This window comes from Coregonus lavaretus (genome assembly GCF_964263955.1).
Source record: "Coregonus lavaretus genome assembly, chromosome: 34".
In the NCBI taxonomy this organism is placed as follows: Eukaryota; Metazoa; Chordata; class Actinopteri; order Salmoniformes; family Salmonidae; genus Coregonus; species Coregonus lavaretus.
Window position 1 is genome coordinate 17252983 of NC_140021.1, and position 19101 is coordinate 17272083.

The 19101-nt window shown below is 41.6% G+C and overlaps 2 protein-coding genes across 2 annotated transcripts in view; one reads left to right on the top strand and one right to left on the bottom strand.

Moving 5' to 3' along the window:
- Nucleotides 1-5452: 5452 nt before the first annotated feature.
- On the top strand, nucleotides 5453-14360 carry LOC311109008 (very-long-chain enoyl-CoA reductase-like; the record flags this gene model as incomplete). The annotated part of the gene is made up of 14 exons (XM_084151791.1): nucleotides 5453-5476; nucleotides 6926-6943; nucleotides 7558-7578; nucleotides 10406-10456; nucleotides 10643-10694; nucleotides 11427-11471; nucleotides 12037-12140; nucleotides 12300-12415; nucleotides 12815-12920; nucleotides 13329-13401; nucleotides 13567-13610; nucleotides 13718-13867; nucleotides 14018-14063; nucleotides 14233-14360. 14 exons carry the CDS (start codon nucleotides 5453-5455, stop codon nucleotides 14358-14360), a joined length of 978 nt encoding a protein of 325 aa, XP_084007917.1.
- A 1191-nt stretch (nucleotides 14361-15551) lies between these two features.
- abca4b (ATP-binding cassette, sub-family A (ABC1), member 4b) overlaps nucleotides 15552-19101 on the bottom strand; it is an 87875-nt gene continuing 84325 nt past the window's right edge. The window contains exons 42-45 of the mRNA XM_084152134.1: nucleotides 17643-17777; nucleotides 17319-17515; nucleotides 16855-17104; nucleotides 15552-16202 (exon numbers count right to left, since the gene is read on the bottom strand). Of these exons, the coding sequence (XP_084008260.1) occupies nucleotides 16080-16202; nucleotides 16855-17104; nucleotides 17319-17515; nucleotides 17643-17777 (705 nt within the window). The 3' untranslated portion in view covers nucleotides 15552-16079. The remainder of the gene's footprint in view (nucleotides 16203-16854; nucleotides 17105-17318; nucleotides 17516-17642; nucleotides 17778-19101) is intronic.

The following is a 19101-nucleotide window of genomic DNA, read 5'->3' on the forward strand; positions in this document are numbered from 1 at the left end:
AAATCATACTAATCCATGTACCAGCTGAGTTGGCAGGTTTAAAACTGAATGGAGCCGATAAGTGACAATGAAAAAGCATTGAATTATGGTAAGGGAAACACTTTTAATTTTAAAGCAATACCTTTGCAGATTGGCGTGATTCATGTTGTTATCATGCTGGTAAATTTGTTTTCGAGTCTTAACAAATCCTTTCAACCTGTAAATGGTGAATGCCTCCCGGCAAAATGCAATATATGATTGAAGAGCTCTGTAGGGTTTCCATTGCACACACACACACACACACACACACACACACACACACACACACACACACACACACACACACACACACACACACACACACACACACACACACACACACACACACACACACACACACAAGCACGCACACACACATCCTCTAATGTGAGAAGGGCATTGTCCACTTATAAGGATGCCTTCTCACACCTCTGTTCTGTCTCTGGGGAACACTATAACACACTTGTGTGCTCCACCAGTAGAACAAATATAATATTCTTCCAACATACGTTCAGAACGCTTACCCAGCTCTCTGACCTAGTCAAAGAAGACATCCTGCTCCCTCTGCAGTGTCGATTGTATTTAGCGATAGCCTCAGGTTCCCTTCATCTAAATTCCCCAACTTCAACACTTCCAAGCCTGCTCCTGCTCATTGATAATCCTGGCCATGGAGGGAGAACTCAGGTCTGACAGACTGCTACCCCCTGACACGCGGAGAGGACTGAGGATGATACCGGCTGATAGGAAAGACAATAACTACCTCGTTGACCTTGAAGAGTGTGTCTATTACCATGACGCCCAGCGCCTCTCAAACTTCTGATCATGAGAGGCAGTTGCCATGGTGAGGCTCGGATCGCTTTGTAATATAAACTCCAGGGTGACCTTCCCTAATGGGCGACGACCTTCTATCGCTGTGTTTAAACGCCATTGATTTATCCTGGCCCCCTAACGCTATTGAGATTCACATGCAAATGGGTTCTATTAATTTGGCTAAAATTAAAAGGTCTTCTAAGTTGGGCTAAATTAAAAGGGTCTCTATTGAAGGGTTCTACTTTCAGATTGGAGAGAGATAGAGAGTGTGTGTGAGAGAGAGAGACTCTTACTCACGTATTAGTAATCATCCCAAGTGTCACCTCTTCTTCTCTCCTCTGTCTGATTTAATGGGGACAGATTCAACATGTGCATGGACCTGTGTGTCCTGCTGAGAACAAGGAGAATTACTTAAACATTCATTACTCTTTCTTTACCCATGCAGATAACTTCTAGTACCATCAAAGTGGAGCATAAACTTTGAGTGGCTGAATCAAATGATATTATTTTACCAAATATAGTGAAGTGCTGATTAATATACAAGAAAAGTTTTCAACAAGCAACAGATCTAGCCTAATAGCCTGTGAATGCAAATCACATCTCATAATGCTGTATAACGCCCTGATAAACGTGTATTTATGTATCATTGTTCATCTATGCTAAGATGAGTGCATATGAAACTGATGATATAGCGGTGTGAAAAGCAGAATGTCCACACATTATTATACTGTAGTTCTACTGAGATCCACTGGCCTCTCTCTCCAGTAGAGGGAAGTCTACTCCTATGTGGAATGTGCCTGGTGCCTGCAGCTCAGCCTTAAAGATGGAATCCGCAGTAGGGGGAAACAGCGCCACTGGCCACCAGTAGGGGGAAACAGCGCCACTGGCCACCCCAACACCGTTGTACCCTTGATACTGTTTTTGTTGCCGAGCTGAAGAGCGTCGCTCAGCACTGTAAAAAAAATTTGCAGTACATATTGTGCTGTTCTATCCCGCGTGCAACGATGTCCGATGGGAAAAAACGATGTTTGTTGTTTGAAGTAACTTCTTTGTCGTTGTAATATTGCAAATGGACGAGGCTGTTTCAACATTAAGGATTCCAGCTTCAAGCTCTCAATTCAATTTCAATTATTGGCATGGGAAACACAGTAGATAATAAACAAAACTGAATTAAACAATACAAAATGAACAGTAAACATTACACTCACAAAAGTTCGAAAAGAATAAAGACATTTCAAGTGTCATATTATGTATATATACAGTGTGGTAATGATGTGCAAATAGTTAAAGTACAAAAAGGAAAATAAATAAACATAAATATAGGTTGTATTTACAGTGGTGGTTCTTCACTGGTTTCTCTTTTCTTGTGGCAACAGGTCACAAATCTTGCTGCTGTGATTGCTCACTGTGGTATTTCACCCAATAGATATGGGGATTTATCCAAATTCTTTGTGGCTCTGTGTAATCTGATGGTAGTATGTGTCTCTAATATGGTCATACATTTGGCAGGAAGTTAGGATGTGCAGCTCAGTTTCCACCTCATTTTGTGGACAGTGTGCATTTTGTGGGTAGTCTTCTCTTGAGAGCCAGGACTGCCTAGGGTGGCCTTTCTCAATAGCAAGGCTATGCTCACTGAGTCTGTACATAGTCAAAGATTTCCTTAATTTTGGGTCAGTCACAGTGGTCAGGTATTCTGCCACTGTGTACTCTCTGTTTAGGGCCAAATAGCATTCTAGTTTGCTCTGTTTTTTTGTAAAACCTTTCCAATGTGTCAAGTAATTCTCTTTTTGTTTTCTCATGATTTGGTTGGGTCTAATTGTGTTGTTGTCCTGGGGCTCTGTGGGGTCTGTTTGTGTTTGTGAACAGAGCCCCAGGACCAGCTTGCTTAGGGGACTCTTCTCCAGGTTCATCTCTCTGTAGGTGATGGCTTTGCTATGGAAGGTTTGGGAATCGCTTCCTTTTAGGTGGCTGTAGAATTTAACGGCTCTTTTCTGGATTTTGATCATTAGCGGGTATCGGCCTAATTCTGCTCTGCATACATTATTTAGTGTTTTACGTTGTACACTGAGGATATTTTTGCAGAATTTTGTATGCAGAGTCTCAATTTGGTGTTTGTCCCATTTTGTGAATTCTTGGTTGGTGAGCGGACCCCAGACCTCACAACCATAAAGGGCAATGGGTTCTATAACTGATTCAAGTATTTTTAGCCAGATCCTAATTGGTATGTTGAATTTTATGTTCCTTTTGATGGCATAGAAGGCCCTTATTGCCTTGTCTCTCGTTCACAGCTTTGTGGAAGTTACCTGTGGCACTGATGTTTAGGCCGAGGTATGTATAGTTTTTTGTGTGCTCTAGGGTGTCTAGATGGAATTTGTTTTTGTGGTCCTGGCAACTGGACCTTTTTTGGAACACCATTATTTTTGTCTTACTGAGATTTACTGTCAGGGCCCAGGTCTGACTTAATCTGTGCAGAAGATCTAGGTGCTGCTTTAGGCCCTCCTTGGTTGGGGAAAGAAGCACCAGACCATCAGCAAACAGTAGACATTTGACTTCAGATTCTAGTAGGGTGAGGCCGGGCGCTGCAGACTGTTCTCTCTCTCTCTCTCTCTCTCTCTCTCTCTCTCTCTCTCTCTCTCTCTCTCTCTCTCTCTCTCTCTCGCTCTCTCAGTGTTCTCTTCCCTATGCCCTTGAGCATTCACCCCAGCCCATGGCAGATCTGAGGTGACTGGATGGCGGAGGCATTATGATGATGGTTCTACTGAGACCTCCCATCCTCTCCCCTCCAACAGGCTAAGTGCAGTCTCTGCCACATTACTTACACCTGTCCCATTGTCTTAGTTCCGGGAAGAAGAAGCATTAAATGCATCCATAGCCTCTTATCTTTCTGTGACATGGGTGGCTCTCATCAGGCCAAGCTCCCATCAGAGAAGGAAAATAAGTAGTGTGCTGCACTGACAGTGACTGAGGGTGGCGCCAGAAAGTCACTAGAGAGAGAGAGAGAGAGAGAGAGAGAGAGAGAGAGCGAGAGAGAGAGAGAGAGAGAGAGAGAGAGAGAGAGAGAGATAAAGAGATCTTCAAAACAACTTTCCCCCTAACCTACACAGGTTTGTTTTAGATTGAATTATCAAAATGTTAAAGCTTCATACCATAACTTCATAACATCGTAAATAACACAGCTACAGAGTTCATTACTATGAGAACCACAGCCTAAGCACATGACATCAGGCCCCCTGATCACCACCTGTCTGTCTTGGCATTTCATGCGTTTGGTTGGCCCTGGCACAGAGGCTGCTAACAAGACATACAGAATAAACCCCCCTCTAGCCTAGCGTGTACCCCAACCCACTACCTAATAATAACTGGTCTGCTGGGGTGGACTGGAGGAGAAACCACAGTGCAAGAGAGAGGAGAGGAAGAGGACTGAAACCTAAAGCATGGGAAAGAATGTGAAGCTATAAACGCCTCGAAGAAGGGGCCCACATGGCCGGTCGGTCGACCCTAGTGTTGCGCAATAACCCCTTTATATATAGAAGGAACCCGAGAAGAGGGAAACACAGAGTATTAGTATCTCAGTGACCTGCTATCAGAACACTGCTCTGATTGGTTAGACACAGAAATATTGCTATTCTAATTGATTATTTGGCAAACACTGGGGTTTAGTGGGAACAATAGGTTGTGGGGTTAGGGTGAAACAGTCATGCACAGTGCAAGAGTTCACATAATGTACTGTGCTGGGACTTTATAATTGCTATCTATTTATATCCAACGGATATTCAATTAGAGAGCTGGTAGATTGTGCACCATTACCTTCCAGAAAAGTATGCACAAGAAGAATATAAGAATCTATGTTAAATGTACTGCTTAGTCAATGTAGGAACAAGTGACCAAGTGCATCCTTCCAGTGCCAGGCATAGACCAGATGTTTCCTTCTGGTCCACTTGGATTATCTTCTGCTGACACAGCTAAACAAAAAGGGGCACAGGGGGGCTAGCTACACCATAACTCTCTCCTTAGACAGGTTGCATCAAGGGTGCTGTGGTGGAAGGAGTTGTAAATGTTCTTGTAGGATTCTGCAGGGTTCCTCTCTCTGCACCATGTTTGCCTGCCTGCCTCTCTCTCTCTCTCTCTCTCTCTCTCTCTCTAAATCTCTCTCTCTCTCTCTCTCTCTCTCTCTCTCTCTCTCTCTCTCTCTCTCTCTCTCTCTCTCTCTCTCTCTCTCTCTCTCTCTCTCTCTCTCTCTCTCTCTCTTTCTCTCTCTCTCTCTACTCACAGCTGGCCAAGCAACAGTAATATGCAGCCCAGATACATTCCTTACCATAACTTGGAGAAGCCGTTTTCTATTTTTGCCAGCCTGGACCCTGCCAATGGCTTCCCTGGCATAGAGTAGAAGAGAGGGATGAGAGGGAGAGAAATTGAGGGTGTTGTGTTTCTGAAGTGCCTGTGGTGCTACACTCAGATGAACAGATGAGCAGTGAGGGCAGGGAGTGAGAGAATGAGAGATGAAGGGAGGGAAGGAGGGAAAGAGGGAGAGGAGGGAGAGAAGGGGGTCAGTGCTGGGAAGGGAAGGAGCTGCTCCTTCTGAGTGTGTGAGGTGTGAGAAGGACATACTGTATAAACCTACAATATGAGCAGAACCACCTTCTTTGAGGTAAGACTGGCTTTTGAATGTATACTTGAACATATAGGGGTCCTCAACAGTTTGAAATCCTATTTTAAGTTATGTGTTTTAAACACATTTCTGTCATAGTGCTGTGGTGGCATGTGGAAATTAGTTACCTTTATAAAGTTGAATATTAATTTCCATTATCATGACTACACTAAGTCTGTGTTACGCATAATAGGAGCGTTATTGTATTTGTTGTGTTTTGAGAGTCCCCTAGAACAGTATAGTGTTGACAGACTACAGCAGAAGTTTGAAACCTCTTATAAGAGGCATCAGCCGAATTGAGCATTATTTATGTGAACACTAATGACAAGAACGGAAGTCTGGGTCAGGAATGGGTTAAGAAAGGTAATGACCGTTAGAATGATACTGGGTCACATCAGTCCAAACAGAGTGAGAGTGGTCAATTATAGAAAAGTGTGTCGATGCGTGAATACATTTGAGAAACAATGCTAGTTAGCAATGCTGCATTAATTATCACTTGAATTGTGTCTCATTGTATTTCATTGGCAATCAATCTAACAAATGATTGCTCTGTCTGGGTAAAAAGAAATGCTTCTCACATTTAGCTCTTTGGATAATCTTCTATCACACTTGACGGCATCTTCTTATTCTAATTGCGATAACCTTTGCAATAAAATGGACAGCAAAGCAGTCTGACTTTAATATTCGGAGAAATCCTCCTTGGTCTTTGGTCTCATTATAACTCTGTGAATTTTCATTATGACTATGTGAAACGCTTCAGTTTCCTCCAACAGCTTTGCACGGGGCCCCTGAGCCATGGGGTGACCGTTCATGTCACATCTAATCTAATCAATAATTATGTCATTAGCTTTAGCTTTCACTGACTTGGTGGTACAGCATATTGCTGCTGCCATGCTAGCTGTGCTAACTCTAATAGCATGTCTGCTAGGCTAGCTAATTCTCTCTCTGTGGTCTAATCATAAACAAGCACATGTGTAATTGAGTACTAGAGCAACCAGTCTGTCATCCGCCCGATTTATTGCCTCCCACTGGCATGTTCTCAGAGCTAGTCAGAGTTACAGGGAAGCCACATGCCAAATTAAAACACATTCCCATTGCTGTGGTCTAGTCTAGAGATAAACAACATTAGGGAGAGAAACCTCAGGTATCCGTCTCGTAAGATATTAATTCAAATAAAGAACATGAGGTGAAAGGCAACTCCAAGACAGCAAACTAGCATTAGTTTACTTGATACTTGTTTATGTCATTAGTGATAACAGGCTATTATTAGCATTAGCCATGCTAATATTTTTAGATGCCTCTTCGGTTTCATTTACTTATATTTATCACCTGGCCATGTATGATGAATAACTTTTATGTACTTATTTTAGTTTGAGGGTAATTGTTTGGTTATTAACTGTATCTACTGTAATTATGTATTGATATTTTTTCTTTCTTTATGCGGTGCAGCGGAACATCAGAAGAACTGTAATTATATTATATATTTGTTTAACAATGTGTCAAATAATCCCGTAAGGGATGGGTCGCTAATAGACAATTTGACACTTATTTTTTTTAAATTAATGAATTCCTTCATTCATTTATCACTTCCAGTGTTTTAGCTAAAACACTAGCTCCAACACCCTCAAGTATCCGTCTCGTAAGATAATTATAAAATAAAGACCACAATGGTGAAAGGCAACCCCAAGACAGCAGACTAGCATTAATGAATGTATACTTAGTTTATGTCGGGGCGGCAGGTAGCTTAGTGGTCAAGAGCTTTGTGCCATTAACTGAAAGGTCGCTGGTTCTAATCCCCGAGCCAACTAGGTGAAAAATCTGTTGATGTGCCCTTGAGCAAGGCACTTAACCCTAGTTGCTCTGGATAAGAGCGTCTGCTAAATGACAAAAATGTAATGTTAGTGTTGTGCTGATAGGCTAATATTAGCATTAGCCATGCTAATATTTCTAGATGTCTTTTTTGTTTCATTTACTTAAATGTATCTATTATATTTACTTATTTTTGTTTAGGGATTATTGTTTGGTTATATGTGTCTACTGCTATTATGTATTAATAATTGTTATTTCTTTATGCGGTGCAGCGGAACATCGGAAGAATCACTGTAATGTATATTGCATTTGTTTAACAATAGCTACATTTCCATCCATTTGTCGAAACATTTTCAAATATTCGCACAAGAAAATTTGCATTTTAGCGGTAGCGGTCTGTTTCTGTCAAACTGGCTTGTTCCATCAAAACCTGTATGTAATAGCGTAGTGTGCATAAAAAGCACCTTGTTATATAACTTTTCAATTGCCGAATAAAAAACAGAAGTTCTATGTTTTCCATCCCATTAAAAACTCTGTCTATGGTTTTGGCACAAAAAGTATTGCAATAAACAGCTACATTTGTACCAAAAACATTTAATGTGCCCACTCTGGTCTTGGCACATGCGCTCTACCCACTGGGGACTATTCAGCGTTGGTTCAACGTAATTTCATTGAAATGACTTGGAAACAATCAACCAGTGTGTGTCCAGTGGGGAGCTAAATGCTTGCAGACTGGCTACATGATGAGATTATGGATAAGAGTCAGATCATTTTTAGTTGTCAACGATCATCATGTCACTAGCATATTAAGACCCTCAATATTTATTGGAAAGGAGCATCAAGCACATCAACGTGCACTTTCATCACCCTGTGAAGTTCATCATAACTTATTTCATCTGTAGCCTAATAAACTGCATGCTTTGACTAAAATGTAAATGTATTCATCCCTCCCGGTGTTTTAGCTAGAATGCTAAAACATCTTTAGCTAAAACACTAGCTCCAGCACTCAGAGACATCAGTGGATCTGTCAGCCATTACTTAGAGTGTGTTGCTGGGAAGGCCTTGTCCATCACTCATCATTACTAGTGTATTTACAGCAGGTGGAGGGGGGGCTAAGGCAGATTTAAGGCAGGCTGTCAATAGGGAGAGCACGGAAATCAACTGCTCCTGATTTACAACAACAGTCATTGTCTGGCCAGGGGAGTGGTTTGACAGCTTTTAAAGAGAGAATAGACACATCTCAATCATCTAGTATCTTTGCGTGAGCGGACTTGGTTAGGCAAGGCAAAGTGAATACATGTACAGTATGTGCTACGCCATTTACTATTGCCTTCAATTCAATTGTCATTCCCTTATGGTCAGTTATGATATGGTTTGACATTACAACTATTATGTGTAGTTTGTAGATCAGCAATTTCAGGACTTTTATATTTACATGGTTGTCTTTCTCTCATCTCTGGTTTGACACCAGCGGGACTTTGCACTCCCGCTCTCGCTCTCTCTCTCTCTCTCTCTCTCTCTCTCTCTCTCTCTCTCTCTCTCTCTCTCTCTCTCTCTCTCTCTCTCTCTCTCTCTCTCTCTCTCTCTCTCTCTCTCTCTCTCTCTCTCTCTCTCTCTCTCTCTCTCTCTCTCTCTCTCTGCTCCATCAGCAGAACCTTGTGTCCCCCTGAGAGCGGAGAGACATCTATGATAATTGGATTGACAAGGGCACCGCGACACTGAGTACAAACTGTTTTACACGACACCACACTGATGACACCCCCGACACTCCTCTCCTCGCACACCATCAGCTAGACAAACACCCCTGTATTGCAGTTATGGTAGCTCTCTAATGCAATAGCACATCATAACATCAAAACATCACATCACAGGCAAGCAGGGGTGAGGATGGAATTGACTCATTGTCCATCCTTGGTGGGCCTCTCTCTCTCTCTACCCCCCCCCCCCCCCCCCCTCTCTACCCCCCCCACCCCCTCGTCTCTCTCTCTCTCTCTCTCTCTCTCTCTCTCTCTCTCTCTCTCTCTCTCTCTCCCCTCTCTCTCTCTCTCTCTCTCTCTCTCTCCCTCTCTCTCTCTCTCTCTCTCTCTCTCTCTCTCTCTCTCTCTGTCTCCCTCTCTCTCTCTCTCTCTCTCTCTCTCTCTCTCTCTCTCTCTCTCTCTCTCTCCCCCTCTCTCTGTGCTTTTCTTTAGCTGTGCATTCAGCAAAACTTTAGTTATCCATTAGAAGGTTATTACACTATCCAGTAAAAGAGCAATTTAGATACGACAGCTCTGCTGAGCTCCACACTATGGATAGCCCACCGAGTGCTTTCAGGGCAGATTGCAGCCGCCCGCCGATGGGCCTCTCTGTGGATATACGGTAGATCACCACCTGACAAAGGCTAATTTAGATTAAAAAGATCTGCCTTCACTGCAACCTCCGCCAGACTCGACGCATCCTTCTTGACTTGGACTAGTTCGCAAAGTCACCCCTCTTGAAAAGGAAGGATGCTCTTTTCGACCTCCACCTTTGGTTTTTGAGGTCATGTGATAATATAGGTAGCCAGGCTGTGACTGAAGGGTGCTCTTGGGTGAGATTATCGATATTGGCTTGAGTGGAACTATCTTGTGGTGTCAGGGGACAGTTGGTAAGATGTTGACTCAAAGACAGTTTGACTGGATGAAGAATTAGATGCAAGCTGTCCTCTCAACTTCAGTTTGGACAAATCAAGCCTGAAAACGTCATCTCTGTGGCTTTCCATGACAATGGTGAAGGTATGATTGAATACTCACTATGCTAAGAGAGACAGAAGCCTGGTATAGGCTGTGTATTACTTGAAGAAGCCACTAAGAAAGCTGCATTGAACCTACTTCTTCTTCTTCTTGAGAGTGAGGCTGACTAAGGTCAGGGTGTTACTGCTGGGAAGTGTTGATGAGACAGCGGAGTCAGCGGACAGGGAACGATGCTACCAACAGATAATCACATTGACACTTCCTGATTTACTGACACTTATCCTGAACTTTTCGATCTGCCAGTCCTCCTGTAGGCATTGTGTAACGTCCAGAAGTTGTACATGCTGCTTACTGGCTACTGGCTACTGTATACTGTTTGATGTCACTCACCAGGTTTTCTCTCCCACAGGTGGAGGTTCTGGATGGCAGGACCAGGCAACAGCTGTGTTTTCTAGATAAGGTAGGCTACAGCCCACGCCCTGGCTATTAGTCCTGACAAAATATTCAGAATATTCAGAAGTCTATGACAAGTGCATGAATTATAGTTCAAATAGCATGAGCTTGAACATCTAGGTTATCATGGAAGTATTTTAATATGTTGGTGTTACTTATACTCATTTCACTGATAATGTATCTCTATTTCCAGGTGGAGCCCCATGCTACAATAGGAGAAATCAAGAGTCTTTTTCACAAGTCATGTATGTGTTTGTTGTCTGCCTTCATCAAATCAATCAAATCAAATGTTATTTGTCACATGCGCCAAATACAACAGGTGTAGACCTTACCGTGAAATGCTTACTTACAAGCCCTTAACCAACAATGCAGTTCAAGAAATAGAGTTTAAAAAAGATTTACTAAATAAACAAAAGTATATATTTTTATAAAAGGTAACACATGAAAATAACAATAACGAGGCTATATACAGGGGGTACCGGTACCGAGTCAATGTGGTACAGGTTAGTCAAGGTAATTTGTACATGTAGGTAGGGCGGGATCAATGTAAATAGTCCTGGTGGCCATTTTATTAATTGTTCATCGGTCTTATGGCTTGGGGGTAGAAGCTGTTAAGGAGCCTTTTAGACCTAGACTTGGCGCTCCGGTACCGCTTGCCGTGCGGTAGCAGAGAGAACAGTCTATGACTTGGGTGAACTTGCAAACTTGCTAGTCTGCGTTTGTTTACTTATAATCTAGTCTAGAAGTTATATGGTCCATGTGTGTAACCAGACTGACCAGATGCTATGTCTAGTGAGTCTGGAACTGTCGGAGGCAATGAGAGCAATACAGCTGAAGTCTACTCCATTGTGATCAATTACTACTAGGCCTGAAGCCAAACTAAACTGTGTGTGTGTGTTTGTGTGTGTGTTTGTGTGTGTGTGTGTTTCTGTGTTTCTGTGTGTTTCTGTGTGTGTGTGTGTGCGCGTGTGTCTCAGATCAACAGTTGTATCCAGCTCGACAGGACCTCAAGCTCGACCCCAGTAAGTGAATACTGTATGTGTTTAGATAACTAGTACTATCAATCTAAACTGTAGCAGAGTGCTGCTGGAGTGTTGAGTTACTTAGTTTTACATCCTCATTTGTTTTTAAACATTTGATTGCATTGGATATTTAATACAATACAATCTACAAAGTTAAAAGCTGGAACAAAAGCTAGATAGCTAATAAATTCTCTGTTGTCCCTGTTGTCAGGGTGTGACGTGATGATTAGGTTGTAAACTAGCATGTACACTCTTAATATAGCTTGTTACTGAAGAGAAAAGGTCTACCGTTATGCAATCTCATTTAGCAGAAAACACTGTAGCTAAATGGGTCAATATCTACCCTGTTGAGCTTACACTAAAATTACTTTCAATTATTTCTCCACGTAACAGGTTAGGAGTAAGGTCACCTAGCTGAGCTTGTAGGACAAGAGAACATGAAACATGAATTGGTTCTAATAGAGAAATATTCTTAGAATCCATGTCCTTGGTCTGTGTGAAAAGGAGCAGGACAACCAATCTCTGCATTTTATTTTCACAAGGTCTTGTTTATAATATTTTTCAGAAGGAAAATCACTGAGGGATGACGATGTATTACAAAACCTACCAGTTGGGACCACAGCAACCATGTATTTTAGGGACCTGGGTCCACAGGTCGGGTGGACAATGGTAAGAGGCTGTGACATACAATAGATTCAAACTGTAGTCCCCCATCAGACTCTTATTAACTTTGGCATTTGACATGAGCCTCTTCTTTCAAGTTTCATGTTTATTTGACATGTGTAATGTCATCTTGGACATCTTACAACCCTTTTCTTCTATTGGCAGGTGTTTTTAGCGGAGTACATTGGTCCCCTGTTTATCTACCTCCTGTTCTATTTCCGAGTTCCGTATATCTACTCACACCAGGATGCCTTTACCTCCAGCCCCTACTCAGTGGTCACGTAAGTCAGGCACTAATACACCCAATAATATACTGATCAGTTACAACTAACATCCAAATCTAACATTTGTCTTTCTTTCTCTTTCTTTGACTTCATCCCCCCTCCCCCTCTTCCTCTCTCTCTTCCCACCTGACTATCTTCCTCTCGCTCTTCCCACTTGACTATCTTCCTCTCTCTCTTCCCACCTGACTATCTTCCTCTCTCTCTTCCCACCTGACTATCTTCCTCTCTCTTCCCACCTGACTATCTTTCACTCTCTCTTCCCACCTGACTATCTTCCTCTCTCTCTTCCCACCTGACTATCTTCCTCTCTCTCTTCCCACCTGACTATCTTCCTCTCTCTCTTCCCACCTGACTATCTTCCTCTCTCTTTGTCTCTCTCTCTCTTCTCTCCTTCAGACTAGCCTGTGCCTGTCACACCTGCCACTACATCAAGAGGTTGATTGAGACTATCTTTGTGCACCGGTTCTCCCATGGTACCATGCCTCTCAGGACTATAGTCAGGGTACGGACCACATACTCCAGAACACCGTTTCACTTTGACTTGAGCTACTTTACTTTAAGGTCATGTAATTTATAGTACTACTATCATACTTTGCAGTGCTCCTTTACATTAGAGTAATGTATTTTATAGTACTACAATCATACTTTACAGTGCTCCTTTACATTAGGGTCATGTAATTTACAGTATAATGTCAATTCCAACTACTTCTCCTCAAATTCTCAATACAAAACATACAGTGCTGTTCTGTCTTTGTCCTATCAAAGGTTTCTTATACACTGCAGCAGTATCATTCTCTGATTAGAGCATAGAAATGCAATTATACATATTTTACAATAATAATATATGAGTTTGATTAGAAACTGCCAAATTGGCAGTATGCTTACTTGTGTTTCCCTCTCTTTCTGTCAGAACTGTGTATATTACTGGGTCTTCTCAGCATGGTTAGCCTTCTACATCAACCATCCACTGTACACACCACCATGTAAGTCCTCTATCATTCAGACCTACCACTCAGTGCCTCAACAAGACTTACAGTCCCTCCTTAGCTCCATAAATAGGTACACCACATCACAATAATAAGAATATCACATCTCTCAAGGGCTCACCAAAACATCTAAACTAACCAATGGCTTATGTCTCTCCACAGCGTATGGGGATATGCAAGTGAACTATGCACTGGCCATATTTGTGGTATGTATTGTTGACAGAAACCCAAAGAGGTCGTAAACATGAGACATCATTATTACAGATGACTTGGACGTGTGTGAACCCGATATGTGTTTGTGTTTTGACTGCAGCTCTGTGAGTTAGGGAATTTCTCCATTCACGTGGCCCTGAATAACCTCAAGGCAGAAGGTGGGCCCAAGTGCAAAAAGTTCCCTCACCCGACGAAGAACCCATTCACATGGCTGTTCTTCTTCGTGTCCTGCCCCAATTATACCTACGAGGTCAGGCTGAAGACTATGATAATGTTTTGTGACTATATAGCAGAGGTTTATGGAATTATCAATGTTTGCCAGTCAGGAAGAGTCACACACGTCTGTTAATAATACAGAATATCAACGGAGTAACAAAATATCTGTATTTCTTATCATTAGGTAGGAGCCTGGGCGAGTTTCTCTGTCATGACCCAGTGTCTACCAGGTCAGTTGATTCACATCATATTTTATACATTTATACATTCAAGTTTATTTCCCATATCTAATGAATACACTGGCCATTTTACTCACCCAAGCATTTTATATACACTACTTGTTTGTGTGTTGCCACTAAGGTACAATACATGCTCTATTATTTCTCTGTCCCTCCACAGTGGCCTTGTTCACCTTCTTAGCGTTCATTCAGATGACTATCTGGGCCAAAGGGAAGCATAAAACCTACGTCAGGGAATTTATGGACTACCCCAATCTGCGTATGCCAATAATCCCGCTCCTCCTCTGACCACACTACAAAGGTTTACCATTCTGACTGTAGAAGTATTGGGGGCTTCAGCCTGCTTGAAAGGTTGTGGTGATTAGTGGGTCACTGTGTTTCACACAAAGCAAGAAGACCCACTGCTCCTTCATCTATAGCCATGGCAATGGTCTGTTATCTTTCCAACAACCACTATGCAAGGATAGACTATGCCATTGGCTTAGAAAGAGAAGCAAACTAACAGTGTTAAGGATTCATAGACATTGAGTATTGTTGATGTGTGGATTCACTTTTTATGAATATACTGTCTAATAGTGAATTCACAGAAAGGAATATGTCATCTCAACAATACTGTTGATTAACTGCTAATGAGAATGTTCCCATTAATAATGTTTAGTTAAATGATTGAAACACATCTATATTGATGAGTTATTAGTATTAGTCATGTTACTGACCATGATGATTGATTGACTGTTACAATGCAGCTTTAGACAGTGGAAATCGTCAGAAACTATGAAGTTATGAATATATGATTGAAGTTATATATAATCTACCATATTATTTAGTTATAAGTTATTGTGCATTTCCTAGAGGAAATGTGTGTATGTAACTTGATATGATATACCTGTTTAGGAAGTCTTCAGGAACAATATTTATTATGGCTGACGTGTAACGGGGCTATTTTCAGTATTTGCAGAGTAAGTAGAGTAGGGAAAGCGGAGTGTGTTAACTGAGAAGTGTTCTAGAGCCAGGAAAATTGAAAATAAAACTTTAGCAGATGTTCTAAGTTTTAAAGCAGATTTTTTCCCCCCTCTACAATGAAGCTGTACATGTTTGAATGTAACGAGCAACCTGATGATTTTAACTTTGTGAGACGATTGAGGATAATTCACTGATTTATTACTTTATATATTGTTCAATATAACTACAATCTGACAAATTCTCAGGAGTTACTAGATGTAAAAGGTACTGTTACATACTGTACAAATTACAGCCAAACTTGTATAAAGTGTACATAACAAATAAATCATGTTGATCATTTAAAAGATACAAGTCTTCTATCATGTCAATTCATCTAAAAGGAGTCATGCATATTTCACAAAGAATCAGTCGATGTTTACAGAAAATATTTATTTGAAATTATTATTATCGCAGAGACAATTTAATGTTATTTTTTATGTATAATCTCTGATTAGCAAACTAATAATTGATCTGCCATTTACATAGAACTTCAAAATTGTATACACACAAGGAAGCGCAATGTTTGAACAGTATATATAGGCTTACAAAATCACATCATCATTTCAATATGAATTCAATAGCAGCAAATGCATTTTTACAGTCAAAGTCTCTATTGCACTAGTAGATTTTCATTTATCAAAACCAAAGGCCAAACAAAACAGATCATCTTCCTTGGCATTATAAGAGCATATGAAGCGAATACAGGCATTGTTTTTGGTAACAGTTCAATGTTACAATTTTCTTGCAGAAATGTAGCGCTGCAACTGCTGGGAATGTTTCCTCTTTCAATCAGTCTCTCACCAGTCACCAGTAGTGTCACCAACTAGTCAACCTCCCTCCACTATCCTCCACTTAGTCTTCTGGGAGCGTTCAATTCTCCAGACAACTCTTCCTGTCTGGGTTTCTGGTGTGTGTGTGTGTATGTTTACGCGTGCATGTGTGTGGGTGTGTGCGTGTGTTTTACGTGTGTGTGTGTGTCTGTGTGCGTGTGTGGGGAGGGACGTTTCATTTCCCCAGACAACTTAGGGGTGTGACCTTAATTTCTTTTCTCCGTGCCCCAGCGGCCCTCGGGTGCAGCACCATGCCATCATCCTCTCCTGACTGCTGCTTCGCAAAGTTCACAAACACCTGGAGAGAGGAGAGAGATACACCAGGGAATAAACATAGTCAAGAGCCAAAATGGACACTTATTAACCTTGGATAAAAATTACAAGAGAACACTGGATACCTGGGGGGATACACATACCAGAGAATAAACATCTTACATTCACAGAATTTCACAGAATGAAGATCCAAAAAGTCAGCCTTTTATCCTTTGAAGTCCTACAAGATGGTATGAGGAAAAATGACACTGGATAGAAGATGGCTGATGTGTAAGAATGTGGATATGGGTGACGCAGGAGTCTATTTGACACATGGGTGACACAATTTGACTTGATCAAGGGTGTCAGAATACGATGGTTTCAATTCCATCTATATTTACTTTGCTTATCAATAGATGCAAATATTGAGAGGTCCTGTATTTGTTACATAAAATGCTAAGAATGGAGGTATTTCCCACTTCTGAACTCGTTATAGTTTTTTTCTACCACTAAGTCCATAGATTTCTTAGGTGTTTCTTACTGAACTTAGATCAATAAAGAACATAGAATATATTTCCTGGCTGCTGTCCTTTCATCTCTGGTTAGTAATTATCTCATGAGCCTTACTCAAAGTCTCTGTCTCGCTAGCTAGACCTTCAACAACAAAGTTGAGCGAGAAAGACTAGGTGAGTGTTTACCTGATCTAGTGTTGTCTGGGAGACGGAGTAGTCCTCTATATTGAGGCGGTCCTTGTTGGCCAGGACCAGCTGGAAGATCCTAGCCAAGGAGGAAGAGGCGATTTCATACTGCAGAGTGTTGTAGTGTTTCTCCCTCTGGACACAGCCAGGGAAGGTGCTCTCCATGAAGGCCTCGGCTGGGTTCAGGTCTGGGGGACAACCTGATGTGGAGGCCTGGATCTTCATGGTGACCACATAACCATCACCAAACCTACAAACACACAGTCCAATACAATCCAGGGCTGGTTAGACTCATAGTAGATACTTGGGTACAGATGAAGAAGGTACATGCAGGGAAATAGTATTTTATTTTACAGTTTGTACTGTAACATTAAGGCAGTAGCTTTAACTTTGTGGGTTTCAGATCTATTCACTAAACTATTCAGTAGTAACTATTCCTGAAGGAAATGTGAGAAATAACCTACTTGTATTTGAGGTGCTGGATGGTACCAAGACACTGGAAGGTTCCATTGACCATAATAGCCAGACGGGTACACAGAGCCTCACACTCCTCCATACTGTGTGAGGTGAGGACCACTGCTCGGCCATCCTGGATTACACTCATTATGGAGTTCCACAGGAAACGACGTGAGTGGGGGTCCATGCCAGTGGTGGGCTCGTCCTGGATAGTAACACACATAGAAACATCTTCAGATACACACTAACAAGCAGAATACAGAACAATTTCTTATTTCCCCTTAACCCCCTAACTGAAGACCCATGGATGACTCCAGTAATGGTGAGCTCACCAGCAGGACCAGTGGAGGACAGCCGATCATGGCGATGGCCGTGGATAGTTTTCTCTTGTTGCCGCCGCTGTAGGTCCCGGCTGTGTGGCCAGCATATTCAGCCAGACCCAGCTTCTGAATGGCCCAGTCTGCCACCTGAGACAGGATAGGGACACATTACTGCCACATCTACCTGGCTAAATAAATAAATAATAATAATATAATAATAACAATAATAATTTGGTGGGTGCGTATATTGTGTTTTTATTGCTTATCCCAACTCTCCTTGAGACACCCTTGGAGAGTGGGTTCACGGCCAGGGTCAATAAAGGGTAAATAAACAAGTGGGTTTGTGAAATACATTAATACACTGTGGTGGATATACAGTTGAAGTCGGAAGTTTACATACACCTTAGCCAAATACATTTAAACTCAGTTTTTCACAATTCCTGACATTTAATCCTAGTAAAAATTCCCTGTCTTAGGTCAGTTAGGATCACCACTTTATTTTAAGAATGTGAAATGTCAGAAGTTTTTTTTTTAATTATTATATATATATTTTTTTTAGGGGGTAGATAAGCTTTAATATTGCAGATAGATTGTAACTTCCATCAATGTAATTGTCTGCATCACTTCCAATCCCCCATATGTTTTTTTTTTCTCGCATATACAGTGTGGAAAAAAAGTATTTAGTCAGCCAGCAATTGTGCAAGTTCTCCCACTTAAAAAGATGAGAGAGGCCTGTAATTTTCATCATAGGTACACATCAACTATGACAGACAAAATTAGAAAAGAAAATCAGGAAAATCACATTGTAGGATTTTTAATGAATTTATTTGCAAATGATGGTGGAAAATAAGTATTTGGTCAACAACAAAAGTTTCTCAATACTTTGTTGTATACCCTTTGTTGGCAATGACACAGGTCAAACATTTTCTGTAAGTCTTCACAAGGTTTTCACACACTGTTGCTGGTATTTTGGCCCATTCCTCCATGCAGATCTCCTCTATAGCAGTGATGTTTTGGGGCTGTCGCTGGGCAACACGGACTTTCAACTCCCTCCAAAGATTTTCTATGGGGTTGAGATCTGGAGACTGGCTAGGCCACTCCAGGACCTTGAAATGCTTCTTACGAAGCCACTCCTTCGTTGCCTGGGCGGTGTGTTTGGGATCATTGTCATGCTGAAAGACCCAGCCACGTTTCATCTTCAATGCCCTTGCTGATGGAAGGAGGTTTTCACTCAAAATCTCACGATACATGGCCCCATTCATTCTTTCCTTTACACGGATCAGTCGTCCTGTTCCCTTTTCAGAAAAACAGCCCCAAAGCATGATGTTTCCACCCCCATGCTTCACAGTAGGTATGGTGTTCTTTGGATGCAACTCAGCATTCTTAGTCCTCCAAACACGATGAGTTGAGTTTTTACCAAAAAGTTATATTTTGGTTTCATCTGACCATATGACATTCTCCCAATCCTCTT